The sequence below is a fragment of the Anguilla rostrata genome, chromosome 7 (genome assembly GCF_018555375.3).
Source record: "Anguilla rostrata isolate EN2019 chromosome 7, ASM1855537v3, whole genome shotgun sequence".
NCBI classification, from domain to species: domain Eukaryota; kingdom Metazoa; phylum Chordata; class Actinopteri; order Anguilliformes; family Anguillidae; genus Anguilla; species Anguilla rostrata.
Window position 1 is genome coordinate 3,870,465 of NC_057939.1, and position 21,270 is coordinate 3,891,734.

General features: G+C 43.9%; 2 protein-coding genes across 3 annotated transcripts; one reads left to right on the forward strand and one right to left on the reverse strand.

Annotated features, from left to right (window-relative positions):
* Positions 1–481: 481 nt before the first annotated feature.
* Positions 482–6,622, reverse strand: krr1 (KRR1 small subunit processome component homolog). 2 transcript variants are annotated; one of them, XM_064342397.1, is made up of 10 exons: positions 6,462–6,622; positions 5,933–6,108; positions 5,020–5,154; positions 4,701–4,826; positions 3,788–3,871; positions 3,580–3,636; positions 2,163–2,333; positions 1,413–1,490; positions 1,178–1,271; positions 482–854 (listed from the first exon to the last, which is right to left on the reverse strand). In XM_064342397.1, the coding sequence occupies exons 1-10, from the start codon at positions 6,535–6,537 to the stop codon at positions 706–708; spliced, it is 1,146 nt and encodes a 381-aa protein (XP_064198467.1). In that variant the 5' UTR covers positions 6,538–6,622; the 3' UTR covers positions 482–705. The 2 variants fall into 2 exon arrangements, with proteins under 2 accessions (XP_064198467.1, XP_064198468.1); XM_064342398.1 differs by lacking the exon at positions 6,462–6,622 and adding an exon at positions 6,350–6,371.
* A 925-nt stretch (positions 6,623–7,547) lies between these two features.
* Positions 7,548–16,941, forward strand: LOC135258560 (cAMP-regulated D2 protein). The gene is made up of 7 exons (XM_064342026.1): positions 7,548–8,408; positions 8,972–9,173; positions 9,581–9,714; positions 9,992–10,121; positions 10,900–11,040; positions 12,146–12,318; positions 14,535–16,941. The coding sequence occupies exons 1-7, from the start codon at positions 7,914–7,916 to the stop codon at positions 14,949–14,951; spliced, it is 1,692 nt and encodes a 563-aa protein (XP_064198096.1). The 5' UTR covers positions 7,548–7,913; the 3' UTR covers positions 14,952–16,941.
* Positions 16,942–21,270: the final 4,329 nt, after the last annotated feature.

Genomic DNA, 21,270 nt, shown 5'->3' on the forward strand with positions numbered 1-21,270 from the left:
TCGCCGGCTCTGACGTGCTGCGCTCAGCTCGGCGGCCATTCTGTTTGCGCGAAGCACATGCAAGCGCCACAGCTGCCACACAAGGAAACCACTTCCTGTCGCGTTTTTGTTCAAATTCACTCTTCTGCAGGCTACAGGCCGGTTCAAATTCAAATGAACGGGTCGTTGTCAGGCTTCTGCAGAGGGTTGAGAAACACTGATCTAAAAGCCACCGTTAGTGAAACTACATCACTGTCAAATTCAAAAAGAGTTTAATCATGTTTCTCGTATGGTTACTAAAAACCAACTGTCCACCTGTATTTGAACGACCAAAAAAAATAACGAAACCATTCCACCACCAGCAGCAGATCTGCCCCATCAAAAATCAGTGAAAATTGCTGGCTGGACACACTAAGCACAGATCAAATCATCCATGCCAGGGTCATCTACTTCCTGGAGTCATCATCCAGAGCAAATGGAAAAGCAATACCAAACCACTCCATTCCAGTGACAAATTTGGCAGAACTTACTACACTTAATTGCTCGTGTGCGCAACTACGTGGGCAGGGTTTTGCCAGAGGCCACCTCGGTCCCGTTCAGCACTGAAAACACAATCTCAGATCAATAAAAACATGTGTATTGTACAGCATTTCGTATAAAAACAAGCTCAGTCCTGAAACTTAGGAGTCCCCACACCGCCGTGTCCGTTTATAGAGGGAAATCCGGTCACCCTTTGTTCTTTTTGTTCCTTTTCTTGCCACCGGCAGCAGCGGTCTGAGATTCGGGGTTAACTGGAGGAGCCCCCAGTTTTTTATTCTTCGCTTTCTTTACTTTCTCTTTGATGGCCTCCACATCGATCTTCCCTTCAGTGGGCGCTACAAGGGAGGAAGAAGAAGGAAAAAAAAAAAGCGATTCAACTCAATATTTTAAAATCACAATTTGGCGTGATATTGAAAACTCATTTTAAATAGAGCCACCCCTAGCTTTAGGTCTTAATTTTTTAATCTGTGGTTGGAATAAAGAGGCCCAGCAGGCTCATGGCAGAAACAGTTTCCCTCCAAGACCTGTGATTCAGCCGATCCAGTTAGAAAGCAGAAGTCAGTGGTTTGTATTTTTTTTTTTTTTAAACCCATCACAAGCACCTGAAATAAATAATTTCGTTTTTGCTAGTTCTGGGTTAGCACACGGTTCTCTTTACCTTTTTTGGCTTTCTTCATGGGCTTCTCTTTCGGGGGAATAAAGGCCTTGTTCCTCTCTTCCTGTCTCTTTGTCAGAGCTTCAGCCTGCTTCACCTTGAGCCGCAGAAAACAGAGACAATAATGTGTGTGAGATTAACGCAGACTGTTAAAAAAAAAAAAAAAAAAAAAAAAAAGTCTGTCGCTCTCAAACACACACACACACACACTCACTCACGCTCACACACACACACGTACCTTGATCTCCTCCAACTTCTTCCTCTTCTTTTGGCTTTCTCTGAGGAAGAACTCTCCAGTTGCCAATTCTTTGTCAACCTGTAGAGACATTCAACGCTCTTTTAAGATTTAAAATTCTCAACATCTAAAAGTGTTTTAGGGTAAAATTAAGGAACTATCTTCGGTTCATAGTCTTTCATCCAGTTTGCTTCAACCTGTCCATTGCATGATTATAACTACTAGTATAACTACGTTATAAGAAAGATAGCTATACAAAATATTAAAAACCACGGTAGGCCATACACGTACACATCAATCAAACAGTCTGGGCAGGGCTTTATGAGGTCACCAACCATATATGGAACACGGGGTCACCTCCACCCTTGCACTGATCCACAGACCGCACGAGGAGAGGGTGAACCCTGGTGGAAATTTTATTTGGAATTTGGCAATGGAATCAAACTGGAACCAGCTTCTGCTCCAGCTGGATACCATCTGGAATTTGGTGATGGTCTAAATGCCTTCACCAATCTGGCCTACCAGCTTGTCAGCATGGTTGCCATCTCAACCAACTCGTTGCCACCTTGGCCATCGGCTGGACCAGATTCAAAACAGCTGGACCATCTTACAACCAGCTGGACCACCTTAAAACCTGTTGGACCTGATTCGGACCAGTTGGACCAGCTTAAAGACCGGGCTGGAGCACAGCTGGAGCCGGCGTACGCCGTCTGCGTTTGACCACACACTGATCCCAGATCAGCAGACTCTGACCTGGCTCTCCGGCTGCTGAGGAGGGAATGGCGTGTACTCCTTCTTCGCGGTCTTCTTCTTGGGCTCCCTGCGCTTGGTCAGGTTCCTGCGTTTGAAGTTGGGCAGGAAGCGCTCCCAGCTCTGCGTCCGCAGCTCCGCGTCCTTCGCCAGCTCTTGCTTGATCATCAGCGTCTTACGAAGTCACGGCACAGACAGGGAGGCAATCAGAAAGGGGAAGACAACACCGACAGGGAGCCAATCAGAAAGAGGAAGACACGACACCAACGTGGAGCCAATCAGAAAGTGGAAGACACGACACCAACGTGGAACCAATCAGAAAGGGGAAGACACCACAACACGGAGCCAATCAGAGAGGGGAATACACAACACCAACACAGAGCCAATCAGAAAGGGCAAGACACAATATCAACACGAAGCCAATCAGAGAGGGGAGGACACAACACCAACACGGAGGGAAAATCCCTATTCATTTTTCTTTCCTAGGCATGCATGAAACCCTCAAACTAAGGTCATCCCAGATTGCTTTAGATACAGTTAATTTATACAGTAGGCCATTTTACACACCTTAAAACAATTCAGACCCTTTGTACACAACTGCCTGCCGGTGCAGCTGCCATTTCAGTAACACTACACAGGATCTAAAGCTGAAACCTGCAGGTGTGGCCCAGGTTCCTAACCGCTACGCTACACTACTGCCCGAGCCGTCGATTAAACCCGACACTGTGCCAGCATGCCAGTTTGCCCTCAGCTCCAGGCTGTGCCAACCCGACACGTGTGCCCAGAGATGGCATTGTGTCATTCACTGGCATATGAACAAGGATGGAACTCCTCATCGGGCAAACTGGTCATACCCTACTGCATTTCCATTCAGAGTTAAAACACATGTCCGTTCACTATTACTCCCATTACAAACGGTCAGGAGAATCAGACACAAATTACTGCCGCCGTCACCCGAAGGTAAACGTTAAGCCCACCCTGCTGTAGTGACGTAAGAAGTTCAATTTGGAATGCCGGGGCGCAGCCACACCAGCAACGCTGTGCAGAACACACACCACTCATTGGCTACACACCCAGAACACACACCACTCACTGGCTACACACCCAGAACACACACCACTCACTGGCTACACACCCAGGATACACACCACTCATTGGCTACACACCTAGGATACACACCACTCATTGGCTACACACCCAGGATACACACCACTCATTGGCTACACACCCAGGATACACACCACTCATTGGCTACACACCCAGAACACACACCACTCACTGGCTACACACCCAGGATACACACCACTCATTGGCTACACACCCAGGATACACACCACTCATTGGCTACACATCCAGGATACAAACCACTCACTGGCTGCATACCCAGGAGCAAAAAAAAAAAAAAAATTCAAATGAGTACCTTGATGTTGTAAATTGGGTGAATATTCTTCATTGTGTCCAGGACCACTTTCCTGACCTAAGAGAGGAGAATCCCATCAGAGGTATTTTTAATTTGCAGTTGCACGAGACACTGGCTGTCCAGCAAGCAGAATAGCATAGATTCCTCCCTGTGCAAAAGTGCAGCCAACCTCAAGCCTTCCTTTTTGCAAACGGGCGCGCGTACTCACTTCCTTAAGGCCTCTGTAAGGTCCCAGGGCTGACACTGTGTTCCCCTGCACCATGACGTAGCAGTTTGTCAGAAGCTCCAGGGCCTACAGAGGAAGTTTTACCACAGGTAAGGCACAGCAGGCACAGTATCTTACAGACACAGCTGATTACCAATCACTCGTTTAAACTACAGATGGAAACACGGACACCTCAATATAACCTGTAATTGCTCAGTGAAGGTGGCAAAGGCTGCTTTTGTAACCAGGAGTTCCCTTCACCCAGAGCTCACTATTCTTCTCGGACCTCATGTTAATTAACTGATGCATTGCAGTGCAATATCCATGTCAAATAATCATCTAATAATCACAGCTGAAGCTTCCAAATGTGCAAAATCACCCTGAAGTAGCCTATATCTGTACAGGGAGGTTTGGCCTGACAGACTGCTTACTGCAAACAAATTTAAAAATTTGAGTTTTAGCCAGAAAAGGGTTTGTTGGTAGGTCAGTTTACCATAGCATCACCACAGAATTTTCTGGTTTAGGTGGCTAATCCTAAAGGGAGAAGCTGTCAGCTTATCTCACAGAATTGGAATGCATGAAATAACTGACATGGCTGATCAACAATATTGTAAACAAATCAAAAATTCATTATTTCAAAAGTGCAAAACTACTCCTTAACAACTCATACACCTGGAAGCTGGGTGGCCTTCACAGTGTCCAACTAGCACCTTAAACTTATGAGCCTGGCACATGACAGTATGTAAGTTGTAATATCTAGATGAAATGGGATAGATGTGCCCTCTAGTGGACATAACCAAAACATGCCCCATCATCCAATTTTTAAGACAGGGTTACACTGGAGTATTCAATATTCAGACTTGCATTAAAACAAAAAGCAGTTTCAGCAGTGTTTTTCTGAGGGAAGTAAATTTACCTTTAGTGTAGACCCTTTAGGGCCTATGAGCCTTTGCCTTCTTTTCACAAAGCGTTCTCTGTTTCTCACTAAAGTACCGATTTTAATGATGTCACATGCCACGTCATCCTCCAGAATCCGTACAGCCTGGAACAAAACCAGCCAACCCGTGAAAAACAGAAACGCGCAGTAAACTCCACATGTAAAACAATAAAAAGAATGACTTTGAAATTCAATTAAAATTGCTTTTTGAATCAAACATCATGACAAAATCTCTCACACTATGCAAGACATTTATTTACTTATTTATTCATTTACACAGGTTCACAAGTTCACCTACCTGTTCAAATGGTACACTTCTGGCCAACAACTTAATCAGGTCTCTTGCTCGTAAAATAGAGTATGGGTCAAAGGTTTTTTTGGTGGTCTTGACAGTTATGCTGCCCTCGATCAAGTCGAGGATTGCATTGATATGCTGGAAAGATGAACAAAAGTAAATTATCAAACCATGAAAGTTCGGAGCGGTTTTTGAGTAGCAAACTTGTGCTCTTAAAATGGCAGATGGATCAACCATATTTTAGGTGTGTTTATGAATATGCTGCCCTAGATCAGTGTTCCCAGCCACAGTCCTGGGGACCCCCTGTGTTTGCAGTTTTTATTCCAGCCACACTTGCAATCCCAGAATTTTAACAAGCAGTTCTTTTTTCATAATTAGGTGCATCTTGTGTTTACAGGAATTATTTAATCTCCTAATTTACATTATATCAGAATGTATGCTATGCATGCCATCAAGAATAAAAGTCCCATGTTGACATTATGCTTGTTGTGCTACTGTATATTGAAACCAACCGCATAAAGCGGTAACAAATTATTTAACGGACCAAATTAAAGACTGGAGTGAATCAATGAGACACATGGAAGCTACAATTTAACAATTTGGTAGATAAATAATTCAAAAACAAAGTTAATTATAAGAAGCCAAACCTGCATTGTGTTAATAAATTTAAGGAAAAATGATGAAAGAACTTGAACATACATGTTCAACAACCTAATTAGGAGCCTATTGACTCACCTCAGTCTTTAACTGAATCAGTTAAAAAAATATTGTTACCTCTGTAGGTAACGGTTTTCAATATAGCACTTGTATTCTGCATGGCATGCATAGTCATTGCTGACACAGTATGGCTTAAGAGTAACAATAACGTATTCTTAACCACTGAGTGAAAACGATGGCAAAACTGCGGTTCGCTTACTAAATCACCCAGAGACTTCTGGACGAGGGGCCAACACTCTTTCAAATACGCTTCTCTATATTTTGGGAAGAGAGTGGCGAAACTGCTCTCCTCCAGTAAACCTCTTGGGTTATCTTCTTTCGTGAAAGGGGCCTCCTTCCATCCTTCGGGCACCGTCAGAAGTTCCGACTCATCAACTGTTGACATGAGGAACAAACGAAGCGACACGTTATACGCGTTTAAATCGCAAAACTTAATGATTGTTACAGGTTATAAATTATATAAGTACAGTAGCCACCTAGCAGCAAACTAAGCAATACCATATATTACTTAACGTTAGCTTTATGACGCTACTGTCAATTGAAACCGCGAGTTCAACAACTACATTAACCTATAACTACTAACGATGTTAATGTTAGCTAAAATAGCTTAAATTACCACGCATGCTGTTCGTCCGAACAATACTCGACGCCTAATCACCACTGCACACTGGCATGATTTACAGTTACGCATAGCAACTAAAAAATGACATTAAAACAATATTAACAACCTTGGTTTTTAGTCTTTTTCGGCTTTTTCCCTGTGGTAGCAGCACTCACGCCGTCTGCTTCGGTGGAGGACGCCATTTCTGTAACCTTTCACTCCGGATGTATAAGACTTTTACGGAACTAGTGCATCCATCTAATTGTTCCCCAACTTGTTGGACTACAACTTTACGTTTGGACCACATAAATGTATAAAAACTGCGGTTTGGACACTGTTTCTGCGTGTATTCCAGAAATATTTCAGTTTTTCATTTTAAAATTTTTCAACAAATTTATTGTGATTTTAAATCCTAAAACTAACTCAAACAGAGTTAGTTTTAACAGAACCACATGCCAGAACATTCTGTTTTGAATGTTCAGAGAACACTAAATAAACTACGAACAGTTTGCAACACTTCTTTTCCTGGGATAAATACCACAGGACAATGTAACAACTTATAATTGTAATAAGACCTTATAATATTGCATTCTCATAAGTTGTTATTTGTATTTTATGCTTATTATTATTTAGTGTTCTGTGCTAAATATTCCCAGTGAAACGCAGGCTAACGTAACACGTGGCCAGTTTACTTTCCGCACTTCGTGAATGGAGGCATCTACTGTGGCTCCCGATGAAGCCTCTGGCAGCCCTGTACACTCATAATCCCGCCTTCAGCTGGCAAACGGACCCTTCCCATCTGCTTTGTTGTAGCATTTTGTTGGTCAATCAAAATTTGTTCAAAATGTGCAGCTTCACAGATGAGAACAACATGAAAATTACCCCGAACACACATACATACTGTATTTAGCTTGGTGTTTTCCAATGTTTGGATTCTTGTTTGTTTGGGGGGAGGGGGGGTGACATTTAATTCGTTTTTATTGATATAGGATATCTACACATTACCTTCAGTGTGCTGCATTCTTGCAAATACATATATATATATATATATATATATATATTTTTTTTTTTTTTTTTTTAATTAAAAATTTTTTTTAAAGACTGAGTCATGAGAATGATGCTATTGGCTGATATGAAGTGTAGACCAAATTCTTAATGTCTAGTTTATAGCTGAAAAAATAATTTGTATCACATGACATTATGTTATCTTATTACCTAAATGTCAGACCATTTGTATCTAATTATTGCAGTCGTATCACAGGGACTGCTTGCAGAATATCTAGTACCAGTAACAGGATTTCTGGTTCATGTACATGGAGAATCTGGACAAAGTGCCTTTTGTATTAGAAGCGACCTTCCTTAAAAAAAATCTGGGCAAATTAGTGTCACAAGAGTGAAAAAATGTTGAAGCTCATGACATTTGCTCCAGCATCTGCTCTCTGTTGTTGTTGTGAATAGATCAGTCATTGATCAGCTGGTATAAGTCAAGCATGGATCGGAAGGAAGCATAACTAGAAAAATATGAATGATTAATTTGCAGCTTAAACACTGAGCCGCATTTGCAAAGCAGAGGGCAAAAATGGAGAACAGTTTTTCCACACTGCCATTTTTTACCCTAGGATTTGTTCTAGATTGTGCGGGAGCAACTTTTTCTGAAAAAGAAATCAGCGTCGGGGAGCTTTTGAGGAGCATCTCGTCGGGTCTGAGGACGCGAGACGAGCCGGCCGTCATCGAGAGAGCTCTCCGATTTGAGGGGAAAGCGCTCGAGCTCCCGGAGAGTAAAAATTCCATTTACCGGAAGGACTCAGAGGATAGCTCTCCAGGGGTCCCGGGTACTGGGCCCACTCCTGACGCACCCAAGGTCCAAACAAAGGACGGAATTCTTACAGGGCTCGCAGCGGACAAAGCTTATATTTTCTACGGGATCCCGTATGCCAGTCCACCGGTGGGCGCTGCCCGCTGGACACCCCCGACCCCCGTGGCTCCGTGGGCCGGGGCGTACGACGCCTCCTTCCCCAGGGCTTCCTGCATGCAGGCCTGCATTGGCCCCGTCTCAGAGGCGTGTCCAGGCAAGGTAATACCACAACAACGCGGAATGCGGAGCGTGTGTTTCAGCACAGGTGCCTGTGCATGTCATCTGGAATATACGAGAGTAACATGTAATCATTTTACCATTTTACCTTGATTTAAGGGTTAAACTGATATACATATACTGATATATATATACACATCAGCAGAGTATCCAGATTTATTCTAGATGACTGATGAATGTAAGTTTCAATATCTGTTCACAAACAAAGCTTTCTAGGTAAATCCATTTTTGAGAAATGCCATCCCCAACTACACATGAATTCATGAAAAGCATAATTTCCCAACTGGAATTTTGGTCATATGTAGGCCTATATGTTGTATTTAAGATGATTCGGGTTCTTTGTGTTTCTTTTTTTTCCTCCTGTGGAAACGGATTGATTGTGTCGTGTAAGCCCATGGGGGCTGGGCGCCTCTCGGCGTATTACACAAGAAATAAATAAACCAGACCTAAACTGTAATCATTCACACAGCACAGTAACATACGGGAGAGATGCTTCTCCTCCATCTTTTTTTCTTAGTGCTGCTTTCGGGTTGCGTTCCCCACAGGTCAGCGAAGACTGTCTGTACCTCAACATCTTCGTTCCCCTGAGCGTGGACTTTGCGTCCCCCCTGCTGAAGCCGTTGCCGGTGATGGTGTGGATCCACGGAGGAGATTTCATCGTCGGCTCCGCCTCCAAGCCGCTATACGACGGGAGGTTCATGAGCAATTTTACACACACGGTCCTGGTGAGCGTGGATTATCGTCTAGGTAAGAGGAATCTGCTGGCTTTAGAACAGAAAAGAATAGAAGAAGAGAACAAAAAACATTATTAGTCCTGATGAATTCGCAAAAACTAATCTGTAAAATTCACACACAGTTTTTAAATATCTGTTCACTTTGATTGATGACAAACTTGCCATAACTGTCAAGCATTTAACTGTAAGAATTACAGGCACATTCATTTACTCTGTTCTTAAGGTAAAGGAATTAAAAACGACCATAAACATCTGGTGAAACATCAGTCTGGTAGTTAGGGTCCAGCTTAACATTTAGCAGTTATTTGCTACCAGCCTACAATTAACGCAAATACACAGCTGAAAAGAACAGCAAGTAGTCACCAGATACACTGTTATGAGAACCTGACTGGCAGTCTCTAAACCACAGCTCCACTTTAGGGGCATTTGGTTTCCTCGTGTCTGGAAATGATCCCGAAACCTCAGCCGTGGGGAACTATGGGATCCTGGACCAGCAAGCGGCGCTCCTGTGGGTCCACCAGAACATCGCTCTTTTTGGAGGTGACCCCAACAAGGTGAGCGCGAGAGGAAAAATGAATGACCACTGATGGTCCCAATGGACCCACAGGGCTTCAGTCTTGGAGGTCTGTTTACTTCCCAAAAAAACGAATGTTTCACTCAAACAAAATGGCTGCCTCCTCAAAAGATCCAACCGGTTCAGGGACTTCCAGCCTTTAAAACGGCATCAAAAAAAAATCCAACAAGCTGTGGCCCGCCAGAACCCAGCGTTTCCTTTTTAACAACTGGGGGAGTACATTTTTCTGTGATGCGCGGGTGCCCATGTCCACGCAGGTGACCATATTTGGGGAGAGTGCCGGGGCGCAGTCGGTGAGCCTCCACCTGATGATGCAGAGCAGCGCGCCCCTCTTTAAGCAGGCGGTGTTCCAGAGCCTTCCGTTCTCCGTCCCGCTGAAGACGCGGTAGGCTTCCTCTGCGCCGAGCGAGCTCTGAAGGACGCCATGTTAGTCTTACTATGGTGGTGGGAATAATAATGGAGGCAAATCTGTTATTTTTCTCAGAACCAAAACAGTATTTTTCCATTTAAAGCTGGCATAAATTTTCAAGAATGCTCAGTATATAAATAAGCAGATGTGCTTCATTTGTTTTAAGATCACATTCTTAGTCAAAGTTTAGTCCTTATCTTATTTAAACCATGATTTTGGGAGGGCTGGGGTGTGTTTCTGGTCTAATAATAGCACAGATATGATCTCAGAAGAGGACCCGTGGGAGAAGGGCAGTGCAGCAGACACCATTTTGGTTGTTGTTTTTTCCAGATCAGTGATGCCATTTTGGTTGTTTTTTTTCCAGATCGGTGACGCCATTTTGGTTCTTGTTTGGTTCGCCGCCCAAATTAAAGCAGGCAGGACACAGGGCACCCCACACATTGCCCCTTCATCATCCTCATCCTCCTCCTTCTCACATTCCTTTAGTAGAGTGCACTTCAGATGGATGGAGTTAAAACCAAGGTCCATCTGTGAGAAGTGTGGGGCGTTCAGCCCAACTGTGACTGTTTCATAATGCTACTGCAGCACTGTGGCAAAGCTAAGCTTGCAGCAGCATTAAATAAACGTTGCAAACAAATCTCCTGCATTAGCTATGACTTTCCAGCATTCCATGATGCCACCTCAAATTCTGTATTATCAGCTTGGAACTAACCATCCATTACCTTCTCCCCCCATCCCCACCCCCACCCCCCTCAGGTTCTAAAATCGTGAACCCCTTTCGCTTCCTGGAGGTGTTTGAGACGTGGGGGCCTTACATTGACGGAGAGCTGATCAAGGAGCAGGTGGTGACTGCCTTCCAGAAAGGACAGTGGCAGAGAGAGAAGCCCCTGCTGCTCGGTCAGTCACAAATTCAGCTTTTGAAAATGACCGTTGGATTCAATTTGAAAGCCAACTGTGAGCCAGGCCATGTTGCCCAATCAGAGCCCCCCGTCCTCACTAATGCTCTTCTGGCTGAATGGAAGCAAATCCCAGCAGCAATGCTCCAACATATAATATGAAGCCTTCCCAGAAGGTTGTTATAGCAGCAAAGGGTGGACCAAGTTTATATTAATGCCCATAATTTTGGATGAGATGTTGGATGTCAGGTGTCCACATACTTTTGGCCATGTACTGTAGTGTACGTCCATCTCAGTTACGTTAGCTTCCTACAAATGTTTGACAATCTGCGCTTGTTCACTAACACAACAGTTGCTGGTTGTGTGTACAAGAGAAGCCAGACTGTAGCGTTGCCAGAAAAGCTAGCATGGCGATGTTCCATCCGTCATGTGTGAGAGCAGTTGTAGTGAAGAGCAAAAATGTACTCCTGTGGAAATATCTGTGTCTGATGAAAGCTGTCCAGACAGCAGAGCTGTCGTGTTTATTTAGCCCATTTACATTTTTATTAAAATAGAAATTAAGACAAATACATGTTTTTAGAAGGAAGGACTCATCTTTGCTCAGGTTGTCTGTATTTTGTTGACGATAGGTGATTCACCTCAGCTTCTGATGATCTATAGCACTCACTGGATGAGGCGCAGCAGCTTGTAGGCTAGAATACTCACCACCTATCACAGAGGTGGCAGTTCTTAAACAGTTTCTTTTTTTTTTTTTTGCTGACTCTCAGCTTCATTGCTCCATATGAACCCATATATTACTGGCAGCCAGCAAGCAGAAAAATGACATTTTACTTTCAGCTCTTACTGGTGCAGAACCCTCTCACCATGAATAACAGGCCCGTCGGTTTTAGCAGAGATCATCCGTCTGCAGCTTGTCCCTAACGTGGTGCGCATTTCCACACCACAAGATGGATGGGGTCTCCTGATTGGAGGAGACGAACTGAATGAAAACGACTGAACCTTTGAATCAACGCGGTTCCTGATTGGACGCGATCGCCTGAATGGGCGTGACCTCTCGGATAAGTGAACGAATGTGATGTGTCATACGATGGCGCTCGTGTCTATAGGGACCACTTCTGAGGAAGGGGTCGCCTTCGTCTACGGAGTCCTCACAGAACCCGTCTCGGTTCTGGAGTGCGTCGTCTACACCACGGCCATCTTCAAACAGCACTCCCCGCGGATCCTGCACAAATACCTGCCCCTGTATAAGGACACCGACCGCCGGACCATGCTGGCACAGGTGAGCTTGAAGACCCTGAAATTAGTTTTTTTTTTTTTTGTCCAAGCATAGGGTTGCCAGATTTAGAATTTGTCAGAATCGTAAAGTGTAATCGCGGAACCAATGTCAGACTTGGAGGGGGGGGGGGGGGGCGGAGGAACCATGCCAAATAAAAATAAAAATGTGGTCATTCCCCAGTGTGCTGGCATACAGAGGCCCTAGTTTGCCCCAGATGAAGACTTCACTCTGCACATCTTTCCCAAATCAGGAGTTAGAGGGGCTGCCAGACTCGTTTACACACCTGTCTACATCAGCAGTGACCAGCAACTGAAGAGCTCTCAGGCGTAGAGCATATCTGTCTCACATTTCTGTCACAGTTATCCAGCGGTGCATTGTGGCCATGTCATAACAGGCACGCTTTGTTTCTGATATTTATAATAATAATCATAATAATTTAGATTGTGTTAATTTAGTTCTTCTAAGGGATACTTGGATATTACTGCCTAGCACTCACACTCCATAAACACAAACAAAAAAGAGTTGTTGTGCCATCCCATAATTTCACAGTCGGAGCGCCACAGGCAAATCTTTTTTTTCAGCAGTGCTTTTTTGACATTTTGTTGAAGATTTGATTTTGCAATAAACCTGGCGCTGCAGAAACGCTGGAGGCAGCAGCTGAAATGGCAGTTTATCTGAAGGCCCTGCTTTCATCCTGACAGGAGGGTCAGAGAAACTGTGTGTGTGTGTGTGTGTGTGTGTGTGTGTGTGTGTAGGTGAGTGTGTGTGTCTGTGTGTGTGCATGTGTGTGTATGTGTGAGTGTGTGTGTGTGTCTGTGTGCTGTGTGTGTCTGTGTGTGTGCGTGTGTGCGTGCATGTGTGAGTGTGTGTGTGTGTGTGTGTGTGTGTGTGTGTGTGTGTGTGCGTGTGTGCGTTTATGTGTGAGTGTGTGTGTGTCTGTGTGTGTGCTTCTGTTCGTCTCCTGGCATTGATTTCCCAGCTCTGCTGCAAGCCCTGGCTCCTGTGGGTAGCTCATTAGCAGGAGAGAGTGGATGGTTGCAGGTGTGTTAGACTGAATTTCTCACACATAGCACAAACTGCCAGGGTATCTGCGGAGCTGAGGAAATGGTTTCAAGTAGACAGACACCACATAATGTTTCAAAGAAAGCCTTTCAGATACAATCTAAGGAATATGCTACTGTGAACCAAAGGGAAGAGGCTGATAGCATAATGATATTTTAACAAACAGTTTTTATGCTGTGACTTTTAGATTATGACAGCAATAGGTTAGCCAGCATAGACACTTCCTTACCAAAATGCGTGTCACTCAGCAACTGACACATTATGATTAATATTAAATAGGCATAACCTTAAGGTATTAATGCATTATGAAATGCTGCTGCATATATCAATTTACCATGACCATTATGAAGAAAAAATATTGTGAATCATCGTTGTTCCTGACTATTACAAAAGGAGATGGTGTACAAATATTTTAACTCTCGTCCATGTAGGTCAAACATATTTATTCACCTGAGTTTAGCACAACAGTATTTGAGAGTATAAATGTCTGACAGTCCTGGGATATTTACTGGAAGAGCCTGTGGGCTTGACTGTTTATATCGCACTTAGCTCCCAGTTCTGTGTCTTTGCCGTTTCCCAAATCCCTCCCTTTCCCCTCCACCCTGTTCCTTTATTTATCCCGTTCTGTGATGTTGGGGGGGGGGGGGTCCGGGGGGGTCCACTGGATGCATATGGTGGGGTGTGGTTTCCAACGTCTGATTCCAAAACAAAGGGTGTACTTCAGCCTGTACATTGCAAACATATGTCTGTCTTAAGAAGAGTTTTGCTCTTGTAATAAGAATTAAAATCTTTGTTTTTCTTCTCTCAAGTAGAAAATATTAGTTTGTTTTAAGTTACTGTGTGAAATTGTCTTCCCCCATTGGCAAATGTGGAAATGAGTAAAACTATTTCACCTCAATATTTGGCAATATTTTTGTCTTATTTTTCAAAAAAGTAATAGAAATAATAGCACATTGGATTTTAAATGAAACAATGAATATAAGGTTAAACTGTCAGCTCTAATTTGATACATAGGTCCCCTATAATTGTAAATTCCCCTAACCGTAAATATCTTCCAGTATAAATGTGTAATGGAAAAATGCAAGGCCTGTAATAAACATATGAACAATGCGGTGCGCAGTGAAAACTCCAACTCCCACGTTTCCCCGCCTTCTCAGATCGTGACGGACTACATCTTCCAGTGTCCCGCGCGCAGGGCCGCCCGCACGGGCGTGGACTCCGGCAGTAACGTGTGGGTGTACGTTTTCGACCACGCGGTGGCGGACCGGCGGGCGTGGCGGGGGCTGCCCTTCTGCGTCGGGCGCGTGTGCCACGGGGCCGAGTTGCCCTTCCTCTTCGGCACGGCACTGCTCGCCAGCCGCATGCTGTGCCTGTGGGGCGCCTTCGCCCACGGGGGTGACCCCGCCGCCGGGCCCGACGCGACCCGCTTCTGCCGGTGCCAGCGCCCCCCCGTCTGGCCCCGGTACTCCCGCGCCAGCGGCTGGCCCGTCATGAACCTCACCGTGCCCGCCCACCCACAGGCGGGCGCCCGGGACCACCTCTGCGACTTCTGGGACAAGCTGGGCATCTACTAGCGCCGGCTAACCAGCTAACCGCCAACTGCCAACTGCCAACTGCCAACTGCCAGCAACTGGGTCTGCGGCCATCTTGAGTTTTGGTATTGAGTCTCAGCTCACGTACATATTTTCAGAGTATACAGTATTATTTATTCACATTTACAGCACATTTTAAATTGTTACAGTGTTTGTGATGAGATCATGTGAAGAATATTTCAATATTTCAGACTGATGGGTCAACACACAGCTTAACGATAAACAGACACACTCCACAGAAAAAGTTTAAACCCCCGACTCCCTAAGTTTGCTTTGCTATTGCAAGAAAGGCCGCAATATTGCCTATTTATTGAAGTAAATCAGTGATACACTTCGCCACAATAAGTTTAGATGGGGTGACGTTTGAAAGCCAGACCCTTTTTGGGGCATCCGAAGTCTGCCTCGTCTCATCTGTGGTTACTGCAAATCCCCTGAGTGGATATGAACACTTTCCACAGATTATGCAGTATCCATCTGTCCACGCCTGTATTGATCTGACGATGGGAAATTGCTGATCGATTGAGTGGAGGCGTTTAAAGGGCCAGCAGAGCCGTTACGATCTTTTAATATTTGTTTCATTAAAATCTGCCGCTGCCTCCCCGTGCGTTTAATGGGAATGGTCTAAATGTACAGCTCTTGTTATCCTTACCCAAATGTATGATAAAAATGATTAATTTCCTCCCTGAATCATAAGGAGTTTATCCCCGAAGGGATTTTAAAAACGCTACGAGGCCAAGAGATATGCCTTCTTATAATTTAATTGTAATTACATACTGAAACAGGCTTGGCGAAGCCATGTTTGTGAAGCCTCATTAAAATGTATAAGTCCAAATGATTAATTCCCTCAGGTTTGTCTGAGAGAATAAATGTGCGTGTGAGCTCACACTAAATTCAAAGCACTAATGAAATCCAGAAACTAGCCTTAAATCCATTGTAATGTACTACAGTAATTAGTATCTTTAATCTTAATAAAAACACTTTAATCTAGGGGTGAGAATGGGTTATGTATTTTTATATAATTGTCTAATTAATTAAGCAGCTCCCTGCTTTAGGAGATGACAGTCATTGTCAGCAATAATTTTACTGTGAATGTGTCTAATCTAGAGCTCAACCAGAGGAGACAGTGAACAAAATTAATATTTCAAGCATACTGCAAACCCAGAGCCCGAGTATTCAGAAGGCCTCTATTTCAGACTCCACATTGATTTATAAAAATGATGATGAGAATGCAAGTGAACAAAATGGCATCCATATCCATGACGGCAAGGAAGCAGCATTGATTCAACGGCATCGATCTAAAGCGCAGCTGCAGGTCTCCCACACGGGTGTCGCGTACTGTGCGTAATGACAATATTATACGCACTGGAGATTCATGGTCGGTCTAATGCCCTCGCTTTTCAGCGCTTGCGAGGACAAACCCCTTTCATGAAGCGATGTCTTTCATCTCCAGATGCTGAATGGCGGAGATCAATGGCTGATTATCTCCGCGGTTTGAGTTACTGGCCCCGGCCGTTTCCCAAGCCAAACGAGAGACGTGCGTTGAAGCGTCAGAATGGGACGTGATTACACCACTTAAAGCCGCGAGCGAAAACTAATCAGGCAGTTGTTATTCGCTGCGCGCGCGACCTTCTGTGACACGGCTGTTTGTTCTCGAGGGCGGCTGTGTTTGGACTATCACGCGTTTGGCTGGTAAAAAAAAAAACTTCTTTCATCTTACTACTGTGATTGCGGATCATTACCGGAATGGCTTTGATCACGTCCTTCTCTGCTGCATTCACGGAGCTTATCATGAGTTTGTGATTGCGAGCTGAGATTGCAGACCTTGCAGCGCTTTCGCCCACTAAACTATCATTAATATGCCCTTTGATGTAGATGGACTAACAGACACACTTACCGAGCCGAATTCATTGCTCTCACAGTAAAGGTAACTTCTGGAACATGGCAAAGGTAAAATAGGTGGTTACACAAATGTTGGTACAATAGGGGAGAGTCTGACCATTTCTCTTATTAAACTACCACAGTGTTGTAACCACAGTCCATCCATACATCCATTATCTCCACTCGCTTATCCTGGGCAGGGTCACGGGGAGTGCTGGAGTCTATCCCAATGTGCATTGGGCGAGAGGCAAGAATACACCCTGGACAGGCCGCCAATCTGTCGCTGGGCAAGGGTGGCATCTCCCTGGTAGGAACTAAAAGCTGTCGGACTCTAACACCTGACAAATAATTATGCAAATATGAAGTAAAAATACTGATATATATGGCCTATATGAAGTGGCTCTTATGTGTAGGACAAGTTCTCCCCACTTGAATTTATGTAATCCACTCTGTATTAAATGGACAGGGTCATATATTCTAATGCATTAAAAGTGGCACAGCTTTCTCACGACTAAGTAGAAGATGACCAAGTGCGCCAATGAAATGGCAGAGCAGAAACGTGCTCAAATTTAACTTAAACCCGGGAATAATCACACCACAATGTGCTGTTCTCAGCTTTGGACTGATTCATTTAAGCACATCTCACCATTTGTTGACCAGCATAATCTCAGCATAAAGTACTGAAAGTCAGTGGACATTAGAATTAACAAAAATAAATAAATCTGATTGCTAGTTGGTTACTTCCATTTTGAGATTTTCTTGTATTGATGTGAACACTATTGTAGCTTTTTAGTCTTCATCACTGTATTTTTGGACTGATGCGGTTTTTGGTTGAACTATTTGGAGGATCCCACATTTTTATGTCATTGGTCAAGTTGACTGGTAGGCCACACTATAGTCAAGAAGTGACATTAACATTGGACCCCATGTGACTATGATGTGACTCTTGTTTAGCAGTTCATTTTCAAAATGAACACTTTCCAAAACAGCACTAGGTCAAAAGGAGCCAGATCAATAAAAAGGAGGAATCAGTATTGAAACTGGTTAAATGAGGCTGAACTTAATTGGAATTTAATGTACGTAGTAAATTACATTTAAAATCTTTGAGGAAGGTACAAGATTGACTCAAGAGAGAAATGCTGAGTCAGTCCCTCAGGCCATTAACTTAAACATACTAAACCTTTTTGTTTCCTACAAGTATAAAAGGCCACCCACCTCTGCTACTTTTGCATCATTTATTTCTAGCAATCCCTCCACTTCCCCATTTCCAACTCCATTTCATGTGGGGTTTTTTCCCTGTGTTTATACATTGTCTCCTCTCTCCCATCATCGATGTCCAGTGTGGCCAATAAACCTCAACCTACAGCCAGATAAGGATTCAGATTAGGGCTCAAGATCAAGATCGCTAGCCAAAGATCAAATGCATCATATGCTCCTAATACAATGTGCAGCATGTACAGCATGTACTCTCCTTCCATTTCCATTGAGTGAGAATTTTTATTCTGCTGAATTGCTCAGACACAACTCTCAAGGGGGCCATGAACTTAAGACACATAAGCGCACTTAAGGGCTTACATTACCACAGTTATATACAAGATGGACGCAGAGAGGACTTTTTGTGTGGTCCACATAACACCTGGAAGAATCCAAATAATGAAGAGTCCAGAAGATCTTGCATAATGTTGCGTAACGTTAGATAACAATTGGGGATTTTGGATTGCATAATTAACTCATCCATTACATTACATTACATGACATTATAGGCATTTAGCAAATGCTCTTATCCAGAGCGACTTATACAACTTTTGCATCCATTTATACAACTGGATATATACCGAAGCAATGCAGCTTAAGTACCTTGCTCAAGGGTACGACGGCAGTGTCCAGGGAATCGAACCTGTGACCTTTAGGTTAAAAGACCAACTTTAGGTTACAAGACCAACTCCTTATCCACCTACACTGCCGCTTATCCTATATTTGAAATAGACCTTTTATTTTGTTTTAAGCTTTCAGAATGCCCATGACTGTAAGGTAAAATTCCAGCACGGCCGTTTCACAGTGTTGCAGTATAGCTGGAGTTCAGGGGCACTGCACACATGGTGCAATTTCATGGGGCATTAACCTCTCAAATGCAAACCGGGAATCGCCTTTAGCCGTTAATGACAAGATCCTTTCCAATTAAATCAAGCACAATTTATTTTGTCCGGAAAAGTGCAAGTGCAAAAAAAAAGGTTCTTTGAGGGACGGACTGACTTCCATATGGAATTACAGCAGGTTCAAGGACTCCTCTGACAGTTTATGGCACAATGAAAAAGAAATGGTTTTCACATAAACAGGCAACAGTTATATACCCCACAGGAACTACAGACATGTAGCCATTACTGGGACTTATGCTATATATTGTATAGAATTTTAACGGAACAGGGGAAGAAGGGTATTAAAAAGAGACATTATATTCAAATATGAGGTAACCCCACAAAATATAAATATTCCATAAATGTCAAACATCCAAAAGTTGCCCATAAAAATAATGAGTATAGGCTACTTTATAGAGTTCAACATGGCTTTTAATTATAAATAACTAACTGTGAAATCAGAACTTTACAGGCACAGTTTGGGCCATCCTGAATTTAGAACGGAACGCAGCCAGCACGAGTAGACTTACGCTATGAAATGTAATTTCAGAATAACAGCTGTGATGCCGGTTGAGATAAATGCAAGATGAATGACAGACACAGGTCCCTCTCACAGGGTGACAGGTCCTGTTGAATCCTCTGGTCAGAATGTAAATTCTGGTTTCACAGAGTGATATTTACCTTGCAGCAATTCGTTTTCCCTCTTTTTTTTTGTTAAATATTTGTCCCTACACTCGTGACCGATCTGCTGCTCTGTCTGCGATTGTCTGGCTGCATGTAGTTTCATTTGGCAGCCTACACAGAAACTCAGTGAGTTTCGTCTTTATGCTCTGAAGGAAAGTCCCCGTCCTGAAGAAACAACGCAAGTCCATCACCGAGGGCCTTGCGCTGTTTGCCGTGCGCAAACAAAACAGGCCTTTCCACCCGGAAACAGTGGACGGCTATTGCCGTTCTGTCAACCCAGCCATTCAAGCCGCTGTTGTAAATGTCTAGGGATTCGGTGGTAGGGCTTTTCTAAGGAACATTCTTATGGCTGTTGTGTCGTCTTGACAAATGTTACGAAGGATTAACGCAAACTTATTTGCCTGGGCCGTCATTTAGCAAATCTAAATGTGTTTGTGTGTCCAGTGTGTGTTTAGTTATCTGACAGGGGCTAGGAAACACTTCAGAAGGAAACGTGATGAATTCCAGCAGCAGGGCATGAATACTAACAGCCAGCAAAGAGCAGGAGACGGGGCAAAGGGTCTTCCACACTGTGGCCGTTGATTTTTAGCACCATGCTCTCTGTGACATCTCGGCCTCGTCTGTTTAACAATGGACCTTTCCGTTTGTATTTTGGCAGGGCAGTAATAGCCAAATTTGACTAACAGAAAGGCAGAACAGGTTTTCGCGGTTATTTGGGAGTCAAATTTGAGGACGAATGCTCGCTGAATCCGGGCCATCCACTGCACCCGTCAGCTCTGATTACCCGGGAAAGAAATGCACCTGCTCAGCCCCCACCCCCCCACCCCCCCCCCCAAAAGCAAGAAAAAAACTAACACTGCATCAGCCAGCAACACTTCAGGATCGTCGCATCGTACAGAGGTCACCGGGAGGTCACGGTTCTTCGTCGCACGCTCTCCTGGGAACATCTTCTCGCGAGCAGGCAGGAGGAGGAGTTTTCTCAATCCGAGATCAAGTGCACTTCAGAAGGAGCGCCCCTGTGGGAATCGCAACAACAGAAAAGCAACACGCAGACTAATGCCTGCCTGCCAGCCTGCTGCTCCCGATACGCTTTTTTACGTGCGCCGGTGTTTTTTAGGGAATAAATGGCGCTGTGCGAGAGAGCTGGTCGGCCATGATTCATTCTAGCGGAAGTGTTCTGGCTGGCAGTAAAAAGAAAAATTCCTGTGGATTGCATTTTTTTTTTTTTCATACTCTCCAGAAATGCGATGAGCAATTTTATGGTGAAGAGTTTGTATCAGGGTACGGTCTGAGGAGGATAAATATTTACCAACCTCACGCTGAGACAACCATGATGTAATTCTCATATTTTTAGATTTTTGTCATTTACAGTTAAATTGTTTTTTTCCCCCGCTTCCTGACAATATGTTGCCACAAAAATGAAAGACTGAATACACTTTTTTTGTCTAGTCTGTTTACTGATTACCCTGGCTAAATGAGCTAATTGGCTGTATACACCAACACTGGTTCACACATAGATTAGATGACAGTAAAACATTTCATGTGTTGTGAGGACACAAGAACAGTCTTCAGCTGTCATGCGCTTATCAAGAAATGTACTTAAA

What these genes read in the sequence shown, in the direction of transcription:
- LOC135258560 (XM_064342026.1), top strand. Translation starts at nt 7,914, where the DNA reads ATGGAGAACAGTTTTTCCACACTGCCATTTTTTACCCTAGGATTTGTT. An exon ending in CAGAGGCGTGTCCAGGCAAG is followed by an intron (nt 8,409 to 8,971) that starts GTAATACCACAA and finishes CGTTCCCCACAG; the next exon opens with GTCAGCGAAGACTGTCTGTA. An exon ending in GAGCGTGGATTATCGTCTAG is followed by an intron (nt 9,174 to 9,580) that starts GTAAGAGGAATC and finishes GCTCCACTTTAG; the next exon opens with GGGCATTTGGTTTCCTCGTG.
- krr1 (XM_064342397.1), bottom strand. Translation starts at nt 6,537, where the DNA reads ATGGCGTCCTCCACCGAAGCAGACGGCGTGAGTGCTGCTACCACAGGG. An exon ending in AGAAGTTGGAGGAGATCAAG is followed by an intron (nt 1,272 to 1,412) that starts GTACGTGTGTGT and finishes CTGCGGCTCAAG; the next exon opens with GTGAAGCAGGCTGAAGCTCT. An exon ending in CATGAAGAAAGCCAAAAAAG is followed by an intron (nt 855 to 1,177) that starts GTAAAGAGAACC and finishes CCTCCCTTGTAG; the next exon opens with CGCCCACTGAAGGGAAGATC.